Consider the following 19984-nt stretch of genomic DNA (forward strand, 5'->3'; position numbering starts at 1 on the left):
TTCCAATTGAACTTGGGTATCCAACATGTCAGGGGGTGATATTGAAGGAGGCTCTTAATCAACAGGCTTGGTGTCACGTGATTGCGCGTCAGCCCCACCAAATTTTCGCGTTTGGCACTTGCGCTTGAGTGACAGCTTCCAAATTGTCGAAACTGCGACCCCGGTCGACCTGCGACGTCATTCACACTTGGGTCATTTCCCGCCCCAATTGTGCATTTAGAGTTTCGTGGGGGCTTGCTGCTATCCGAACGCCTCTTTATTCTCCTTTTCGCCGGACCCCGAGCTTGTGCTTCTCTTCAGCTACGAGGCCACTGCACTGGCAGTTCGCCACGTCTGGCGTCTAGCGTCTGGCGTCTAGCGTCTAGCGCGTTCGAACTCAACATGCCGCCTCGCAAACGTGCCACCGACGACAGCGGGTGTACGCCCCCCGCCAAAGCCCTGCGTCTCACGTTTTCGCAGCCCTCACCTCCTTCGCAACCGTCCACTTCTTCACAGCCGTCAACTTCTTCGCAGCCGCCAAGCTATTCGCAGCCCACAACCGCCGAGCGAGAGGCATTCCAGAATCCTCCCCTTAGTCCTCCCGAGCAAGCTGAGCTTATCGCCCTCACCCAGGCTGACGATGAGCCGCTCACTCAAACTGACGATGAACAGCTGGAGCTCTACGGTGGCTTTGGTAGGTACACTCTGCCCCATCAGTATAAAAGGCCTACTAACACGCTTCCGCCAGCCTCAAAAATTGTCGGTGTGAGATACTACAATGGTGTCGTGACGATTGGCGAGGTCGTTGTTTCCAAGCGAGAGCCCTCCAACCAATACGACGAAAATGCCATTCGCATCGACAATGTGTTTGGCAGGCAAGTCGGTCACATTCCCCGCAATGTCGCGTCCAAGCTTGCTCCATACATGGTACGTCTTCCCGGGCCCACGAGCTTGTCGATATCCCCTAACAAACTGTAGGACGCTGGAGACATTGACATTGAGGTTGTCGTCAGCGGGCCTAAAGAATACTATGAGTGCCCAGTCCAGATCAACATCTACGGGACGAGCCACCCCGCGCGTCGCCTTGCTTTGGAGGACCGTCTCAAGAAAGACAGGCTGCTCAAGGCCACCCAGTTGAAGACTACCCGGAAGCAGAATGAGCTACAGCGTCAGGCTGCCGAGAATGAGCTGCGCCGTCAATATTCGGAGAATGAACGGCGTCCATCTATGGGTTTGAAGAGCGACAGGTCTGCCGTGGGATTGCCCGTTCCGGCTCCGGCTCCGGCGCCGGAAACCACTCTAGAGGACCTCACCAAGGCCAGTCAGTCCGTGAATGTTCGGCCAACTGGTGGAGGTTTTGTCCAGACGCTGGCCTTAAGCGAGGAGCAGCTCTCACAAATGCCCCTAGCTGAGCAACCCAAGTCCATCAAGGCCAAATTGCTGCCATATCAGCTCCAAGGTCTTGCTTGGCTGACCGCGAAGGAAAACTCAACCTTCCCGCAACCTGGCTCCCCAGACTCGGTACAGCTTTGGAAACGCGATGCCAAGGGTAACTACAACAATCTTGGCACCAACATCACCGTTGCAACGCCCCCTTCTCTTCTTTCAGGAGGAATCCTGGCCGATGATATGGGTTTAGGCAAGACTCTGCAAATCATCAGTCTGATCATGACTGGAGGGCCCGGAATCACGCTTATTGTGGCGCCTGTGAGCGTAATAAGCAACTGGGAGCAACAGATTCAGCGCCATGTCCACGAGAAGGACGCCCCCAAGGTTCTTATCCATCACGGCACGACCAGGCAGACCACTGCCAAGGCATTAAAGGAGTACGGTGTTGTCATTACAAGCTATGGTACCTTGGCTAGCGAGGCTTCTGGCAAAGGGCCGCTTTCTCAGATTGAGTGGCGCCGGATTGTTCTCGATGAAGGTCACACCATTCGCAACGCCAAGACCAAGGCTGCTTTGGCCGCCTGCCAGCTCAAGGCGCAGTCACGATGGGTTCTGACGGGAACCCCCATGTATGTTGTTTGATGCTGTGCCCATTCTCGAGCTGTTGCTAACTATTTCCAGCATCAACAACATCCGAGATCTGCATTCTCTGCTTAGATTCCTCCGCATCACTGGTGGTATCGAGCAACCAGAAGTGTTCAACATGGTGATTGGTAGACCTCTAGCGCTTAAGCAGCGTCGCGCCGTGTCTCTTCTTCAGCACCTTATGAACGATCTTTGTCTCCGTCGTCTCAAGGACATGAATTTTGTGGACCTCAAGCTTCCGGCCAAGACCGAGTACATCCACCGTATCACCTTCTGGGAGGATGAGAAGAAGAAATATGACGCTTTGCTTTCTGAAGCGCAGGGCGCGCTGAGGGATTTCCAGAGCCGCAAGAAAGGGCCTGGTGCCGAGAAGAATAGATTCCAGAGTGTGCTTGAGAGACTTTTGCGTCTTCGCCAAACGTGTGTGTTCTCGTCTGTTTGTATTGTGACTTTCGCACTAACATGCCACAGCTGCAATCACTGGACACTGTGCAAGGATCGCATCACCGACCTTCTTCAGCTCCTCGAAGACAACGATGTCGTGCCACTCAACGCCAAGAACCGCGCCCTTTTGCAGCAGGCCCTCCAGTTGTTCATAGAAAGCCAAGAGGAGTGTCCTGTTTGCTTCGAGGCCATGAAGAGCCCGGCCATCACTCACTGCAAGCATGCTTTCTGTCGGCCTTGCATTTCCAAGGTGATTGAAATCCAGGGCAAGTGCCCTATGTGTCGGGCTAGCCTGTCCGAAGACAACTTGGTTGAGCCCGCACCTGAAAAGGGCATCGAAGAAATGGAGGTGGACAACCTCGACCGTGAGACCAAGAGCTCCAAAACCGAAGCCTTGCTCAAGATTTTGCAAGCTACCCTGAAGAAGGAGGGGTCAAAAGTCATCATCTTCAGCCAGTGGACCTCCTTCCTCAATGTCATCCAGCGTCAGCTTGACGAGGCTGGGTACACCTACACTCGTATTGACGGCAGCATGAACGCCACCAAACGTGACGTGGCTATCAAGGCTCTTGACGAGGACCCCAACACAAGGATCATGCTGGCTAGTTTGGCGGTTTGCAGTGTGGGATTGAACTTGGTGTCTGCTGATACTGTCGTTTTGGCAGATAGCTGGTGGGCGCCTGCGATTGAGGATCAGGCGGTGGATCGTGTGCATCGGTTGGGGCAGACGCGGGAGACGACGGTGTGGAGGTTGGTGATGGAGGGGACGGTGGAGGAGAGGGTGCTGGACATCCAGGCGGAGAAGAGGGAGTTGGTGGGGAAGGCGTTTCAGGAAAGGGAGAAGAAGGGGGAGAAGAGGAAGGAGACGAGGATGGCGGACGTGATGAAGTTGCTTTCTTGAGGGGTGAGGGGACTTGGTGTTTGTTATGAGGTGCTAGTGTTGCTAGATACCTGTGGGGGGACATTATGGTTTGTTAATGGGGGTATGTTGGGCAAGATATCCTGTGTGTTTTATGGGTGGTATTTATGGTCGGCGGGTTGTTTGCTAGAGGTTAATGCGGGTAGAAGGATACTGGGTGGTGTGTATAGTTGGTTGTAGTCTTTGCCAAGATTTAGCTTTCTGTTTAGCTGGTAGGCATGTAATTTTTTCTTTTTCGGTACATAACTTATCTCTGCCATAGCTTTGTAGCTACTAGTGCCTGTTAGCTTGACAGAGCATTGTGTGTTGTACAACTCATCATTCTTCAACTTGCAATGTTGTATGTGTATGGTGAGAGGGAGGCTATGAGGTCACATTGTTGGACAATTGTTGGACAAGACTGGCGGGCTGATAAAGACTGGTCAACTACCATAGTTCTTTCTTTCATGACACCAGTGTTTACATATCTTGGACACGAAGAAACATTATGCATGTCATAACAGTCATTCCTTTTCCTTATTCTTTTCCTAAAATCTATCTGCCAGACCTATCCGAACCTGGTCCTATCCGTCATAAAACCCGTCCCAAAAGCAAATGTACAACTGAAGATAAGTATGTTTGAAGAAGTGAAAGCCAACCCGTCCCATCCCATCCCTCCCAATGATCAAAGTAAACACCGACGACAAAAAAGGCCCTAAGAGTGTCTAAGGAGTGTGAGAATAGAAGTGAAAGATAAAAGTTGAACACCTGACGACGAGTCCAAAAAGTCTACCCACCTAGTTCTTCCCCGCCCTCCTCCTATAGTTTTTACTCTTCTTACACCCCTTCTTTCCCCCTCCAGTCGTCACCGGAGCCGCAGCCTCAGTAGTAGTCGCAGGCCTAGTAACAAGCGTAGTAGGAACAGGTGTCACAACCACCGCTTCTCTCGTCGTGGTGGGAGCAGGGACATTCTCTTCTTCTTCTTCTTCCTCCTCCTCACCCTCACCATTCCCACCCTCATACCCCCCATCACCCCCCTCAACCGGCTCCGGCTCAGGGACCACAACCCCCGGCTCCTCCACCCCCGGACTAACCCCCACCCCGGGAATCCTCCCCGGCACGGGCGCCGAACTCTCACTCTCACTCCCCACCTTCTGCCCCTTATTCCTCGGCCCCTTCCAATCACCACTCCGGCAACTATCCACAATCTTGTCACACTTCTTCTCCTGCCAGACTTTACACCCCCTCGAGCCGCTCGGCGGCGCAGAAGTATAGCATTTATCCAGCTGCGCCCAGCAGTCATCGCTCGCCTTCCAGCACTCATTCTCGTTGCTATAATCCGGCACTTCCTTTGCGCACCAGTTCGCGTTCTTGAGAATACAACCCGCTGGGATCACACCGTCGGTTTGCTTAGCGTTTGTGCTGGGGCCAGGACCAGATGGACGGAAAATAGCAGGCCCGACAACTTTGTAAGGTTTGGTATCAGGGTTGGATTCATAAACATTGTATGTAACTCCCGGATCGGAGTACTTGACATGGCCGGGGATGGAGACTGATTTATCCGAGGGAATAGACACCGTTCCCGTGGTGGACCCCGACACAAACAACTGGGCGCAGTTGACAAAGAATTGAGGTCCTGAGCCGGAGATGTCGTGGATGGCGAGGATTTCTGAGCGGGCGAGGTAGTAACCTGTTGGCAAGCCGGAGGGGAGGGAGAAGGAGAGGAGGCCCTTGTCCGCGATGAGCTTCTTTGCTGACCATTGCTTGCGAGAGGAGTCATAGCCGTCGGAGTAGATCTTGAACCAGCCGCCGCCGGCAGGGTTCGTGGTGGCTATGTTGGAGACTTGCTTGAGGTAGATTGCTACTGAGCCAATGTGGGAGGGGTCGATGGGGCCGGCGCCCTTGGTAGGCTCGTCGGCCCATTCGCGGAAGGCAAAGGTGAGGGTTGAGCCCGCGGGTGCTGGGCAGGTGAAGGCCACGGGGGTGGCGCCTTCGAGGCCTGGGGGGAGGGTTAGATACTCGGGAAGTAGAAGGACAAAGGGGGGAGACATACCGCAGGCCATGTTGGCGTTGTTGATGCCTTCAATGGGAAAGGTGGCGCGGTCGGGGTTCTTGGACATGCGGATGCAAGTGCCATCACCTTGGTTGACGCCGTTGACGAAGACGGTGGTGAGGACTGTGTGAGCTGTTGCCAGGGAGGCAAAGGTGGTAGCCAGACTGGCTATGAAGAGGTTGGACCGCATCTTGGTGGGTGGCTCTCTAAGGGTGTGATATTCTGTAGGCCAGTTGCCGAGGTTTGCAAGTCGAGTCGAAATGACTGGCGCTGAAAAGGTCGAGGCGTCAAGAGGATGATCAACAATCCAGGCTATTGTCTCTGTCGAAGAGACTGTGAAAGAATAAGGAGAAACAAGAACCAAAAAGGAACGGCTGGCTCTTGATGCTCCAAACTGAAGCGAAGCGAAGGAATGACCAGAGATATACTTTTGTCAAAGCACTAGTAGAACTTCCAGAGTCGAAAAGAATGAATGACAGCCTGGTGTCAAAGAGGGAAAAGAGTCTCAGGACTGACTGAGGGACAAGAGAGGAAGCAAGCACCCGACCTGCTGGGACCAACTATGGTCTTATACAACAGGATGCACACGCAGTATGACAAACAAACAGCCGAGGAGAACCAACGCAACAATGATAGGGGGTGCAACCAACGAAGGGATCCCTACCACGAGAGCAAGGGACCGGAAAATTTACCTCACGTTCCTGTGCATCCATACTGTGTGCATGCAGGTACCGAGATCCTCCCTGCCACTTACATGTAAATCCTCCCAGCGTAGCCCTCCAAGAGCACCGGTTCGGAGGTAGGGTCGGGATGTTTCCCCAGGGGTCATCCATCCAACACAGCGTACAGTCAGAAAAAGAATCCAGCTGTAAAGGACTCGGTTTGTTTGTCGTGAGCAAACAACCCCTTATGATTGGCGCCCACCTCCTGGACCACCTCGGCACCTCTCAACGCCACTGTTTGAACCTGAGCCATCCGCCTGCATATCACAAAAGGGGGGCTAACAATCGCGGGGTGGGAGCTGCGGGAGTCCGTTTGCTTGGTTGTGCGACGTCATCCCGTCATTCCCAATGGATCGACTCTCCTCTTTTTTTGTGTTTACCCCTGGATTTTGGCTGCCGTTGAAACACGCCGCCAAATGCAGGGGTAGCAGAGAGGTTTTTGTTTTCCTCCGAAGTTGGTGCGGGAACATGCAGATCAATAGATCGTCCGTCCCTCCACTCCGGTGGTCCAGGTCCGTGGATTCCAAGACATTGGTGTTTCGTAACTTCTCAGCTGGGAGAGAGCGGTGATGCGGCTCTGGTGGTGATGGTTTTGCGCTTCGAGAAGTTGCATCGGCGGCAATCTTGGTAGGTTTTAGCGGCGAGCGGCAATGGGGGAAGCTCGCCCAATCGTGGGTTAACCGCCGTGGTGGGTTCCCCTCTATTTTTGTCGACGACCAGAACCCAGGCTAATAAATATCAGATTGCGAATGGTCGTTCAACTGATGATGACGAGAGCGAGATTTCATCTATTTGACGGGCACAGTAGTTGTTAGCTTGTTACTGTCAGAAATGACACATACAGCAGCTACTGCTGGTGAATCGGCCTTCAGTCTCCGATGTCCGAGGTGCAGGTGAAGGGACTCGCGGAAAATGCTCCAAAAATGTGACACGACACAGCACTTATTTCCAGGCGCATTTTTCACACAGGAGGTGATGTGAAAAGTTCCTCGAGAGCTGAGCTGAGGAGGTGTCAAACGTAACAGTGCGGACGACGATTTGGTCGAGGCTGAAAGACTTAGTCTGATGAGTGGCGACAGTAGCCGCAAGGAATGGGTATATCTACTGTCCTGGCGGTTGATCTTGAAGAAGTGAGGTCTAATAGAAGCCGCTGTCAATAAAGTTGATGGCTGGAAGGAATAATAGGTACTGACCACTGGAAATGAGCAGGCTGGGTTGCTCCCTCGTGCCTGCCCTCAAAGCAAGCCCTCCTTTGACCTCATTCATTCAGTCTCCCTCCATAAACTCGCACATCACTCAACTACCGCAACTCATGCAGCCAGCCTCCGACTCCAAAGCAGTGTAATCCATCACCATCTCAAACCCCTCATTCCACCATCTCCATCTCTTCCGCGTCCGATCCACAGCCTCGATAGCCTCGCTTACACAGCACAAGTGTTTCCCCGGACGGAGCAACATACCTGCATCTGACACCAATATTGATCTCTCTTCAACTGCCGATCCTTCAGTGATTACAGTAGCCTCCCGTCAAAAGCACCCACCCGAACTCATTCACACATGGCTCACTCACTTGCGCACTCACCCATGGCTCACCCACTTACGCACTCATCCATGAACGAGACTTCTAATCCTCACTAAGCCACCGACATACGGCCGTGCGACCCTTTTCTGTTCCTCTGCCCAATCTTTCCTGCGATGTCTCAAGCCTACCTGCCTACCTTCCTTGATGTTGTCAGATCATGCCTAGCAGCCCAACCCGTCCCGAGTCCGACAAGACAAATCCAGACCTTTTACTTCTCTCATCATACCTACCTACCTATCCTACCAAACTTATAACTCGGATGCTCGGCACTGCCCAACCATGACGATATCGACAAAACCCCAAGGGTGAACGTTAGTCATTCATCTCGATCACCAACAGGATTGGACAGCGGATCTGAGAGAGCAGAAGAAGGAAAACAAAACAAAACAAGGCAATGCATTGAACAAGAAGCAAGCGCCTAACCATCTATATAAAACCCAAATATACCTATGAGATATTATTCCTTTCACCCTTGGATTTTCCCGGTGATTCATAACGATAGTCATAATCAGCCCTCTTTTCATATCTACCTCATGTAGCATACCCCTATCAAAGGTGGAATGCTCAGATAAGATGCCCAAAACCCAGACTCAAACCCATCAGTTCCCTATACCCAAAGAAATTGCAAAAGAAAAAGGATCGTCAGAAAAGTCGTTATCGAAGTCTAAAAGGCACCCTCAATGGCGAAGAAAGAGGTGCAATGGCGAAGAAGTAGATGCGGCGGTGAAGCAAGAGGTGCAGTGGTGAAGAAAGAGGTGCAGTGGCGAAGCAAGAGGTGCGACGACATGCTGAAGGGTTGAATTTCGAGAGCTTTCTTCGGAGAGCCAGGCGCTGATCAGTGGTCGTAGGTGTTCCTTGTCCAAACTGGAGTGTCCTCTTGATCCACTTCATGGGATGCATCATATTCATCCACCACTAGATCCGGCCGAGATGTATAAGCCTGCTGGGAGGCCGAGGGATCGTTGTTGCGCATTCCAAACGCACCAGCAGTTTGACCGGCAGAAAATAAGCTGCCCGTGCCGGCCAGGGGAAGGCCATTAAGAGGGTCGTCGATCCCAAATAGTGGCTCATGAGGTGTATGCATGTCACCCATCAAGGAAGTCGGCCGAGTTGTAGAAGGCTGCTGGGAGGTTGGGGGATAGTTGATGTACAGTTGACCATGTCCAGCGGGAACCGCGGTCTGGCCAGAAACAAAGCTGGCACTAACGCCCAGAGGATAGCCTTCTAGATTGCCCTTGATGCCTGTAAGCGATCGGCCCATCTCATTTTGAGCAGCCACAAACTCAACATGACTGGATGCCGGTAGTGAAGCCACTCCAGTCGGGGTCTCAGAGGCCTGCGAGTAACTGAAGCCGTGAAAAGGAATCCTGTGGAGGGGGGGGGGGCAATAAAGCAGTGGGACTTTTGTTGCACCAGGCACAGCTCTCATTTCCTTTAGGAAGTGAGATGCCCAAGGGTGGCTCTGTCGGTATCGGCGAGATGGGTAGGGAGTAGGATCCGAAGCCGAGCTTTCCAGCCCAGAGTACCAACAGTTCAATATCCTGAGCATTGAAATGGCGAGTCTCCAACACCTTCCTCAACACGAATGAGGTATGCGGCTGCCAATTGAAGTGTTCCACGTTGTTGCCCCGAGCCGTGAAGGCCTCATCACACCATCTTGGCGCATCAGATTCCGGAAACGATTCGAAAAAGGCCACTCGTGACCTACGACGATGTGGTTGGCGATGTGCTTGCAGTAGTCTTTAGCGGTTGCAGCAATTCTTGCAGGTTCGGAGGGGTCGGATACTATAAAGACCTCCCTGCAAACCTTTGCACCACATGCAAAGACTACCTGTGGGCATAATGCAGTTTTGCAGTCTTCCAGTAAGTCTTCCAGTAAGTCTTCCAGTTTCCCACAGTGAATCGTTTCATGGCCAGCCTCCTTCAGATGTTCTTTCATCCCATGAGTGGAGTCAAACGGCTTGCCGCAGCCGCTCTGGGGGCACTCCCACTGACAGTGGTTCTTGAGGTGAAAATTGAGCAAATGTGTGACAAGATCGGCTTTATACTTGAAGGGGTTAGTTTTCCCGATTTCCAAACACAGCATACAGAGAAGGGAGGCAAGGTCGGTGTTCTTGTCTGTCCGGGCTGAGGTAGGGGAGCGCGAGGACCGTTTGTAGCTAACGCGACGTGGCTTTCCTCGTTGGTGATGAGAGATGGGCAATGGCAGAGGCCTCTTAGGGTAAGGTGATGTTCTCTCATCAGAGCTGGCCGTAGCTGGGGAAACGCTTGAAGAAGGACCTGGACTTCCGTTAGTCACCGTCCTGAACTTCAGCATCGCAGGTGACTTACGTGAGGCGCCCTCCAACAGTGTGTGGATTCCCGGTTGCTCTCTATGATCGGCAAGATGCTTTCCGATAGCCGTAAGAAGTTCGACAAGTTCGCTCCTTGTCAATTCACCTCGGGCTCTTTCAAGCCACATGTTGATCTTGGGTGAGGTCACTGTGAGCTGCTGAGATTGGTGCGCCGAGTTCCAGGTTGGTAGTATTGGAGAGGGAACCGGACAATGTTCGACGATGGACTCTACCAGGTCCAGGTAGAAAATGAACAGGAACTGTCGAGTGAGGTTGAATGTGTTCGCGGGTATCAATATGATAAGAAAAGTGATGTCTTTGGGATGGAGGCGTGGTCTCTTTGAAAGAGCAGAATAGATTTGGCGTCGTTGAGATGAGCCGTGAAGAGTGATGGTGGCTTTGGTGTCTTTGGAGTGGGAAGTGCGTATGTGTAGAGGGCGTGTCGCTTGGGGAAGGCGTAAAACAATATATTCAATATAGCAGACCCCACGCTATTTAGACCGAAAGCATGGGATTTAAAAGATGAGGACTTTGCTTTTGAGTTGAAGGCGTAATTCAAAGATTGAAGGCGTGTCGAGCCGTGTTGAGACCCGGATTGTCAATAAAGAAGCGAATCCAGAATGAAGACGGTAGTTAGAATAAGCTGGCGGAAAGACAGAAGACGATGAAATAGAGCCGAAATGAGGAGTTGTCGAATCTGCTAAGAAGCAAGTGAAGGTAGTGATGGTGGTGGGTGAAGATGGGAAGAGAATGTGAACAGATCTGGTGAGGGTTCAAGGAATGAAAAGAAGTGGCTGCTCGATACGTTTTCCTTCATCCATCTCACCCCCCCCCCCCCTCCCCGAGAATCCCGCCCTGAAAACTGAGGGTGAATTTGCACCACATCACCGCCATCTCAGTGACGGGACTTGGGGTTGTTGCGAGAGTATCTCCCGCGTGGTCAGTACCAACCTGGAATGTCGCCACTATGTGCCAAACCGGCGCAAAATCCCACCGCAGCTGGGAGAGATCTGGGGGACTCCAGCTAGCTACACTATTGTTACTATCAGTACCTACCTACCTATTGCGTAGCTTGAGCAGTTCTACCTGAAGGAGACCATTTCAAGGTACAGAAAAGGCTCAGAGAGCATCAGAGGTGCTAAAGTACCACTGTGATTGACGAAACCACTTTCAACATCGCCATATATTCACAAACATTTTTTGCCTTGATTTTTTTGCTGTTTCAAAGCTTGGCCTTCAGGAAAGGTGGCAAGCAAGAAAGCGTATGGAACGAAGTCGACCGACATTGCAAGATAAGTTGCGGTGTGTTTAATGCAGCGGTAAAGATGGGTAGGTATCACCAATCAAATCATGTGTGTGAGTTGATTCGATTGACTGAGCCGGGCTGAAGTGGGCTTTTTTTGTTAAAAGGACACATGCGAACGTCTTCGAAAGGTTGACCTCGAGAAGGAGCGCGGATTATTTTCTCTGAACGTCACCCTCATTTCCAGCCCTTTCATCGGCAGAGGTTGCAAGTCGAGAAGCTCAGCTGGGCAAGAGGGTTGATATTGATGACCCGCAGCGTGAGGCGCAGCAGTTCAGGGTTGACAGTTGTGCCGACCTGACCTGAGTGGCCAGCGCATGCCGATGGGAGACGCTCTGCAACAATACATCTCATCATCCCCCGATTGGACTTGCCATGCTTCAAAGGTGTTCCAATGTGTCATTTCTTTGGTGTAGTAAAACTAGCTGTCTGCATTTCTAGCCGCCATTGGTGTCCATTATCTAGAGTTCCCCTTCAGTTTTGTCACTTTGTTGGCGATTTTGACAGTCATCAAACATCTCATCATCACCACTGGCAATGGGACAGGAGAGTGTACCTAGGTATCCATGCCCAATGCGCAATAGGAAAATTTTACTGATGTTGTTCCGTGAAGACCACAAGTTCTAAGCTTTACTCTTCCAATATGCACATCTGACAGATAGGTACCCCTTCATTGCAAGCATCACGCCTACCTTCTACAAGCTCTCATGATACCGCCATGGCAGAAACAAGCCGCCAGTCCGCTCCTCCCAACATTATCTTACAACACCATCACACAGGGGTTGTCCAACATACCTACCCAAAACGAACCCTCCACAACCATCCACAAATTATTTTACACTTCACACTTCAAGCTTCACATCTCACCTCTCACATCAACCCTCTAAATCTACCCCTCAGAATCAACCCAACCAAAAAAAAATCTTTTGAATAATAACTATGTATCTTATAAAACAACATCCCACACATCAATGATAAAATAAACCCCCTTATCACATAACCAAAAGACGAATATAACAAGGAAATCCTTAGAGATAGACAGCCAGAGACAGCCAGAGACAGACAGAGAGACAAGACAAATCCTCAAAAAAACATATCCTTCTTTTTCTTTTCGCGCCCCAAGAACTTCAAAAAAATGATATGCAAAACATTATATGATTAGTTTTAACAGTTTAACACCCCCTCACCCTCCCCATCTTCAGTTCAGTTTTACAAGTTCCCAGAGAGAATCGCTTCAGTGGCTGTCATCTTGTTAGCCTCACATCATCATTTGGGGGGAAACAAAACAGTGGAGGTACTCACCCGAATTAATAAACGCCCTCCTCCCATCAAGCGGCACCCCAAATCTCCTCTCCAGCTCCATCTTGATCTGCTTCTTCGTCACAGTCATCAGGTCCGCCGTCCTCAAAATCTCCCTAATTTCCGCCAGCAACGCCTCATCGCTCGGCATCCCCGCCAGGTTCGTCATCTCCAGCTCCTGCTGGCTCCCAGCACCCACACCCAAAAACTGGCTACCCCCAAACTGGCTCTGCCTGTTCCCCGCCATGAGCATCTCCGACGCCGCCAGGCTCATCCGGCTCTGGTTCTGGTGATACCCCGTCGTGCTCACCGGGCGGGAGGGCACATACCCATACTCCGACACGGCAACAGGATGCTTGGTCGCATACGAAAAACCCGACACCTCCGACCTCGCGTCGTCGCGCGAAGTTTGCGCCTCCCAAAGCTCAGCCTGATACTCCTCCCACTTCTTTCTTGGAATGGAACTCGGGTCGAATTTGCCCTCGTCGGAAATGACGACTTTCTTGCCGTCCTCCCCGGCGATGACACGAGTGTTGCCCCAGTTGAAGTCGTCCATGTGCCAAAAGGCATACAGCGGCAGGGCAAAGCTGAACACGGGAATGGCGAGGACGTACAGAATCATCCACCCAATCATCTCCCACTTGCGACGGAGGATAAAGATGATGGCCTGCAGGCCGTAGATCGCTCCGAGAAGGACAAAGGCGGTAACAGGGATGACGGTCGCCTTTTGGGTGACCATGACGATGAGGTAGACGATGTAGGCGATCGTGACAGGCTGGACAATGGTGGACATCAAGTCGATGAACACGATGAACCTCATGCTGAAGCAGCAGAAGCCGCAGAGCTGATTCAGAGGGATAAGTTCCATCAGGTTGTGAACGGTAGAGTTGATCCATCTGCGGCGCTGGGACAAAAACACAGTCCAGGAATCGGGCGCGATGGTCCAGGCGTGCGCGGAAAAGATGTACTTGGTCTTGTACTTGGAGTGGTACTTGAGGAGCAACGTCGTCAGGTAGCGATCCTCACCCAGGTGCAGCAAGTTCTTCATGTGAAGCGTGTCGACACGGATGGTGGCGTAGCCCTCGATGATTTCGCGACTGACAAACAGCGGCTTGCCCGTCTCGGCGGCGCGGATGCGGTACATGGAGAAACAACCGGGCAAGCAGGTGACGGAGCCGAAGAGGGATTCGAAGGCCTTGGACAAGTTGTGAGAAATGTAGTACTCGTAGACCTGGATCATGGTGACGAAGGACGATTTGGCGTTGGTCAGGGCTGTCTCACCGCACACGGCAATGAGACGGGTGTCGTCGAGGAAGGAGGAGACCATGCGGGTAGCCGAATCAGCAGCCACAACGGTATCAGCGTCGATTTGAAGCAAATACTCGTAAAAGGTCGGGTTGACGCCAATGATGTTGCGGATCTGGTGGTACATTTCGAGTTCGAGAGGGCTCATGGCAAGGTTGTAGTGGACGCGGTTGAGGAAGCGCATGATGATCATCTGAGAATCACGCTTGCCACGGTTGCCAGGTCGCGAGACTTCAGAAGGCTTGCCGACCTTGGAGACGACCAGGAAAGGAACGATGTGACCCTGGACCTCGTACAAACCAGAATAAACTTTGCCCATGTTGTGCTGCTTCTGACCTTCACCCAAAGACTCAAAGCTCAAGGGCTCAGGGTCGACCGTCTCAGAAACACCCAAGATATCGAGGACAATACGGGGGGTGGGCCTATCGTTGCCTTGACCGATGATCATACCATCGCAGACAATAACCAACAGTTTGCGCTTGTCATCGTACCGCATGCGAGCAGCCGAATCGATGGCACGACGGAGAGACTCTTCGTCTTCGGTATAAGCCGGAATCTGACACATGACAAACTTGTCGAGATTCTCTGGGATATTCTTGGTACCAAACTGCAAAGCAGCAAAGAACTTGAAGGCGATAACGGAAGCCAGCAAAATCGAGATGGACAGGACGAGGTATTCCGAGAACTTGCACTGCGCCGAGCTACGTGTGTCGACATCAGCCACGTAGAAGAGATTGTCGAGACACAAGCGCATCCTGCTCTTCATGCCAGCGTCAAGATCCATCCCTTCCCAGAGGGCCGAGACATCCTCGCCAGAGCGTCCGCTGAATAAACCGACGACCTGCTCGTGCATGAACTCGGAGGCCTCGCGATCAGTAGGCTCGGGTTCACCAGGAGGATTCCTCTGGCCACGACCACCCTTCAGGTATCTAGTCATGTCGTAGACACGGCCGTCCAGGATGGCAATGGCCTCACCCTTGTTGGCAAGTGTGCGGACATACTCGGCCGAGTAACCGATATTTCCAACCTTGTATCCCGAATCACGGAGCATACGCATCTGCTGCGAGAACCAATCCGGTCTGCTGTCGTTGGTGAAGTGACGGAAGTCGTGGTATTTCCAGTTGGTATCCTCGCGGTTAAGAATGTTGGCAGAGCCAGTGAGGTTGGTGTTGCGGTAGTCTAGCTGGACAGCAGGATCGATTTCGCCATACTGGCCCTGGCAAACAGCAGAGACTTGCACGGGGAACAGACCGGTGATATCCATGCCGCCGTACTGCTTGAGCATCTTCTCAGGGAGAACATCCCTACCAGGGTAATGGCGCGGGTAGAAAGCACCGATATCGAAGACCTGGCCACGAATGGCAGCATAGGCGGGATTGTCGTCCTTGCCATCATACCGCGAAAGCTCCTCGGGACTGTAGACGTGCTGGCGCGGGCAGATAAGCATGGGGAAACCGACGATGAAAAAGGCAGCAACAAGACAAGAGAACCAGATGATCATGTTGATGGCCAACTTTTCTCTCCATGCCATGCGCACATCCTTTCGTGACATGCGGCCCAACCATCTGATCAAGAAGTCAGGAATGAACCAGGTCAAGAAGTACACGACAAACACCCAACGCTTGCGGCTCGGGCTGTCCTTGTACACCTCAACCTCCTCCATCGTCTTTTCGTTGCCACGCTCCGCCATCTGTTCTCTCGTCTCAAGGTTCTGGAACATGTCGCCGTTGCCCATGACCGAGACCCCAGCGTCGGACCTTGCATCCACATCATTGCTGCCAAAGTAACCGGCCTTCTTTTCGCTTGGGATGCTACCGGGAGTAGCGCCCGCGGACAATGGCAGCCGCTCCTTGGACAGGAAAGGGTTAGACACCCCGTCTCCGCCATCCGTATACGGCCCCTGCGAGAAGCCGTCACCCAGCTGGGCAATCTCCATCCAGCACCTCTCACTGAGAAACACGCCAGTAGCACCAATAGCCACCTCATTACTCGGCCACCTCTTGTCCTCCACAACCATCTCAACTTTCTCCCTCTCACTCCCCACCAGCACCGTCTGCGCATCAGCAAGTCCCAAAAACTCCCCAAACGGCAGGAACAGGCTAAAATCAGCAGACCGAATCCGCTGGCTGATCTCAGAGATACCAAACGTCTGGACCTGAGCCCGCACACACTTGGTATCGAACTGATTCGCGATCCTCCTATCATTCGGCTTGAGACAGAAAACAAAGTAGCAGTTCGTGCCCGGAGCATTAAAAGCACGCGTGACATTGTCCAGCGCAGCCAAAAACTGCCCCGACGCCCCTTGCTCCGAGCCCATGAGAGAACCCGCTCCCTTGCCCTCACCAATCTCACTCCCCTGATCAGAGGCATCTCCTCTTTCAGGAACAGGCAAAACGCGAGGCTGACGCGCCGCACCTGGGCGCCCGCGCTTGGACATGATACTGGGCGCGCGCATCGGCTTGGAGCTGACAGACGCCTGCATGACAGTCTGCCTTTCCTGAGGGTGCACCACCGTCTGCAGCGCCTCTTGGCCAAACAGACGGGCGACAAACTCGCTCTTGCTCTGCCTGATCAGGTTCATCAGGTCGCCAGAGATGACCTCCCCGTTTTCTTCCACCAGCCCCTTGATCGGGTAGTCGACCTCACCGGCAAAGTGCTTGACAACAAAGCTGGCGGCATCGTTTGTGGTGTAAAAGTTGGAACCGGGAAGCTTGGCTTGGGAGGCACCGACCTGGATGGCTGGGTTCTTGCCTTCGAAGCGTTTCCTGAAGCTCTCGAGAAGCTGGATATCGGTGCGGTGTCGGCGGGTTTGATCGTCGAGAATGCTCAAGAGGCCGTTGCCGGGCTTGAGAAGGCCCTTGACGGCGTCCGAGTTGTCAAAGTAGCTGGTTGATGGAACAACCACCTCTTCGGTCTCGAGGATCTCCCCCTTGCGGTCAAAGAAGTTTTGGAGGGTAAGGTTATACAGAGCCTCGTTGGCGGCGTTGGTGAGAAGGTGGTCCAAGGTCGAGCCGGTGGTAGACTGTTGCTGGAAGCCAGGGAAGTCAATGATGGAGATGGTGTTGGAGAACGTGCCCTCATCAGCGCAGAGCTTGCGGTTGATCGTCTCGATGATGTAGGCCACCAGAAGCGAGTAGAGCGTCCGGGCGAGCTCGTTGGCATTCCCTCTCGCGCCCTGTGGGTCGAGCATGACCGTGACTCTCTCCTTGTGAATCATCTTGGTCTTGTACCCAAGAGTCGTCTGAAGCTCCACTGAGCTGACACCCAAGAATGCGGCAACAATACCCAAAACATCCTTGTTCTTGACCGTAGTAGACGTCTGAGCACCTTCGTGGGAGAAACCACCACTCTCATCACCAGTCACCGTTGTGCTAGACGACGTCTCAAACTCGAGCTGGCCAATGTGCAGAATGGCTGCCATGATCTGGCAAAGCTCGGCAATCTCACTCCGAGGGAACTCGAGCTTCCTCAGAGCCGTCTTGAAGAGCTGGAAACCTTCGGCATCGTTGATTCCAACCTTGAGCTGTGTTGGGTGACCAAGGTACCTCCATCTGTGCGTGGCCGGCACATCGAAGCCAAGATGCGTCTTTTCGGCCGGGCCCGTACCCGCCAACAAGTAGTACAGCACGTGGAAGTTGCGCTCACCCGTGGGAACATCCGCTATCCTGCTCCGTTCTAATCTGTGGTCCAGGAGCTTGGCACCGGCAAGAATAGGGGTCGTGGTGGATTCTGTGTTGTACTGGAGCTCGTAAAACAGACCAGCCTTGGACGCGGTTGGCGTCGTCGCGGTCTTTGTGGTGGTGAGCGTGTCGAAGACATAGGCGGCGAGAGAGATTTTTTGGGACAGGGGAGTGGACGACCGGTTCAAAATCGAGGTCAGAAGGTGCGAGCGAACAGTGGTCTTTCCAGATCCAGTTTCACCTCTGTATCAACCAATGTCAGCCATCAAGCAGCGCGCCATTATTCTTACGAGTCAAGCCAACACAACAACCAACAACGGCTAAAAGGAGCAACGGGAGAAAGCAACATACAGGAACAAGACGGCCTGGTTTTCTGATCGGTGTCCCAACCGAAGCAGCGCCCTCTCAGCGAGATCATCAGCAGCAGCCGCGGCGCACCCGTCCTTGGTGCCATCCCCCTTGTTGGAGGTCGAGAAGGTGTTGAGGGCAATGAAGCCGTGCGAGGAGAGGCGTGTGATGGGGAGGCCGACGTGGAAACGACTGGCAAAGTGGGAGGTGGCATGGCTGTCGGACTGCAGGTGGTTGGGCAATGAGGGCAACGACGGTTGTGTGTGGGCCCCTCCGTCTTTCCCGCCCATGGGCGGGAGGTTGAGAGCCATGATGGCGACGGCGCTCTTGTCAGAAGCCGGCCGTGATCAGGGCTGATCCGTCAGGGCGGTATATGTCGCGTCGTGGTGTTGTTTCTGACAGGCGTAAGTGTGTGCGTCGATGCGTGTCGAAGACGCAAAAACGAGACGAGGTTCCAAGCAATTCGTTGCTATACTAGACCAAAATCACCCCCTGTTTCGCCAGCGTCGAGAGCAGCAGCAAAACAAACCAGCTAGGAGCCAACAACGGGCCCGAGATGTCGGGATTTAGACACTGAGAGATGCGCTAAGTGGGATGGTATAAACAAAAACGAACGTCATGTGCCAAAAAAGAGCCGTCTAAAACGAGTGTGTATCGAAGGAGGTGACAGACAGTAGGCAACAGACAGACAGACAGACAGACAGAGAGAAGGCACAGGGAAGAACAAATTGAATGTGCCAGGCGGATGGATACCGGAGTCGCCTGGAGTTGGCGATTGCTGCAACAGCGGCGCTAGGCCTGGGCTGGGCTGGGCACCACAAGCAGAAAAAGGGAGTCGACTGGTTTTTTCCTGCTACGGAGGGTCGGATGAACAGTCGGTGCAGAAACACCGTTACGAGACACCCCTCAGGGGCAACGTCTGATTGGGCTAACGCGACATGCGCGGGTCTGCGCCTGTTCCTTGTGTGAAGTTCCAGTTCCAGGTCGTGGTTCAAAATAAACAAGTTCTGGAACATACTCTAGAACCCCTTCAGATTCATGTCTTCTTGTCAGTGATTTCTTCGCGTTAGGTCTTCTCGAGTATTCAGCTGAATACAGCACTCTTGTTCTTTCATTCTCTTTCATCACAGATCTCCTCGTAGGGCTTCCAAGAGTGCAACTTTGTACCAGGATCAACCGTTCGCCGTCCCGCGGTGTCTGGTCTTACCGGGCCTTGTGCACTCGATCCCTTCCCCCCCCACAAAAGAGCGGGCCATTTCAGGGGGCTCAGGGTGGAGGCCGGCGTCAAGAGATTCGGACACGGGGTGCTGAGCCTCGCTTTGGCTTGACCTTGTTTGTGCAGTTGGTGCAATCATCACCACCTTGGAAGACTCCCTGTAAGTACATATTAGCTTTTATAACATTCATGTAGGGACTCTTGTTGATGCCTGTATATTCTCAACAAATCCGGGGAATTCTTGTAATTGGCGACGAGGCACAATGGTTGTCTCAAGCCCTCGGTACACATGGCCGGAGCTTTCTCTGTACCTCGTCGGCACGAAAACGAACTGCTGGAGTCGATCATTACAATTGGTGGCGACGGCCATACGAGACTGTGGACACAACCACCTACAACCACAGCCAACTGGCCGTTCCATCGGTCCGTTGTAACGGGAAGCACGCATAGGTGTGCTTAACCGAATATACGATATGAACTGAAATCCGGACTCACAGGCGGCGCAAACAGGATCCTGTGAGGACGGACAGCATTATTACGGCGCATGGCCAGTTTGCGCGAGTGGAGGATTTGTTAGGGCGACAGCCAAGTGTCAATTGCTTTTTTGCTGTACCTAGTAGTCAAACCAATCAAACTTCGGCCCGGCCATTGGCTTCATTCGATCTGATGAACAATCGGCCGAACTTGTCTTCAGCTTTGGGCCCAGTGGATGGAATGCAGCGATATTCACCGCGTCTCTGGTGGATATGCCTCTTCCAACCTCCGAGACACAATTGCAAGAGCTCCGA

At 52.8% G+C, this 19984-nt stretch overlaps 4 protein-coding genes across 4 annotated transcripts; 1 reads left to right on the plus strand and 3 right to left on the minus strand.

The window, feature by feature from the left end:
- The first annotated feature begins 162 nt into the window (after positions 1-162).
- QC763_303300 (uncharacterized protein) lies at positions 163-3704 on the plus strand. The gene is given in 5 exon segments (XM_062910782.1): positions 163-336; positions 351-673; positions 728-906; positions 958-1997; positions 2050-3704. The coding sequence occupies 4 exon segments, from the start codon at positions 382-384 to the stop codon at positions 3356-3358; spliced, it is 2820 nt and encodes a 939-aa protein (XP_062766756.1). The 5' UTR covers positions 163-336; positions 351-381; the 3' UTR covers positions 3359-3704.
- Positions 3705-3861: 157 nt separating this feature from the next.
- On the minus strand, positions 3862-7505 carry QC763_303310 (uncharacterized protein). The gene is made up of 3 exons (XM_062910783.1): positions 7324-7505; positions 5409-7267; positions 3862-5354 (listed from the first exon to the last, which is right to left on the minus strand). Exons 2-3 carry the CDS (start codon positions 5596-5598, stop codon positions 4153-4155), a joined length of 1392 nt encoding a protein of 463 aa, XP_062766757.1. The 5' UTR covers positions 5599-7267; positions 7324-7505; the 3' UTR covers positions 3862-4152.
- A 1042-nt stretch (positions 7506-8547) lies between these two features.
- Positions 8548-10836, minus strand: QC763_0050630 (uncharacterized protein; the record flags this gene model as incomplete). The annotated part of the gene is given in 4 exon segments (XM_062905764.1): positions 8548-9058; positions 9243-9408; positions 9417-9839; positions 10044-10836. Coding segments are annotated over 4 exon segments (1230 nt in total). The 5' UTR covers positions 10174-10836.
- A 1473-nt stretch (positions 10837-12309) lies between these two features.
- Positions 12310-18768, minus strand: QC763_303330 (uncharacterized protein). Its single transcript, XM_062910784.1, has 3 exons — positions 17984-18768; positions 12651-17875; positions 12310-12589 (listed from the first exon to the last, which is right to left on the minus strand). The coding sequence occupies exons 1-3, from the start codon at positions 18289-18291 to the stop codon at positions 12558-12560; spliced, it is 5565 nt and encodes a 1854-aa protein (XP_062766759.1). The 5' UTR covers positions 18292-18768; the 3' UTR covers positions 12310-12557.
- Positions 18769-19984: the final 1216 nt, after the last annotated feature.

The sequence above is a fragment of the Podospora pseudopauciseta genome, chromosome 3 (assembly GCF_035222475.1).
Source record: "Podospora pseudopauciseta strain CBS 411.78 chromosome 3, whole genome shotgun sequence".
Lineage (NCBI taxonomy): Eukaryota > Fungi > Ascomycota > Sordariomycetes > Sordariales > Podosporaceae > Podospora > Podospora pseudopauciseta.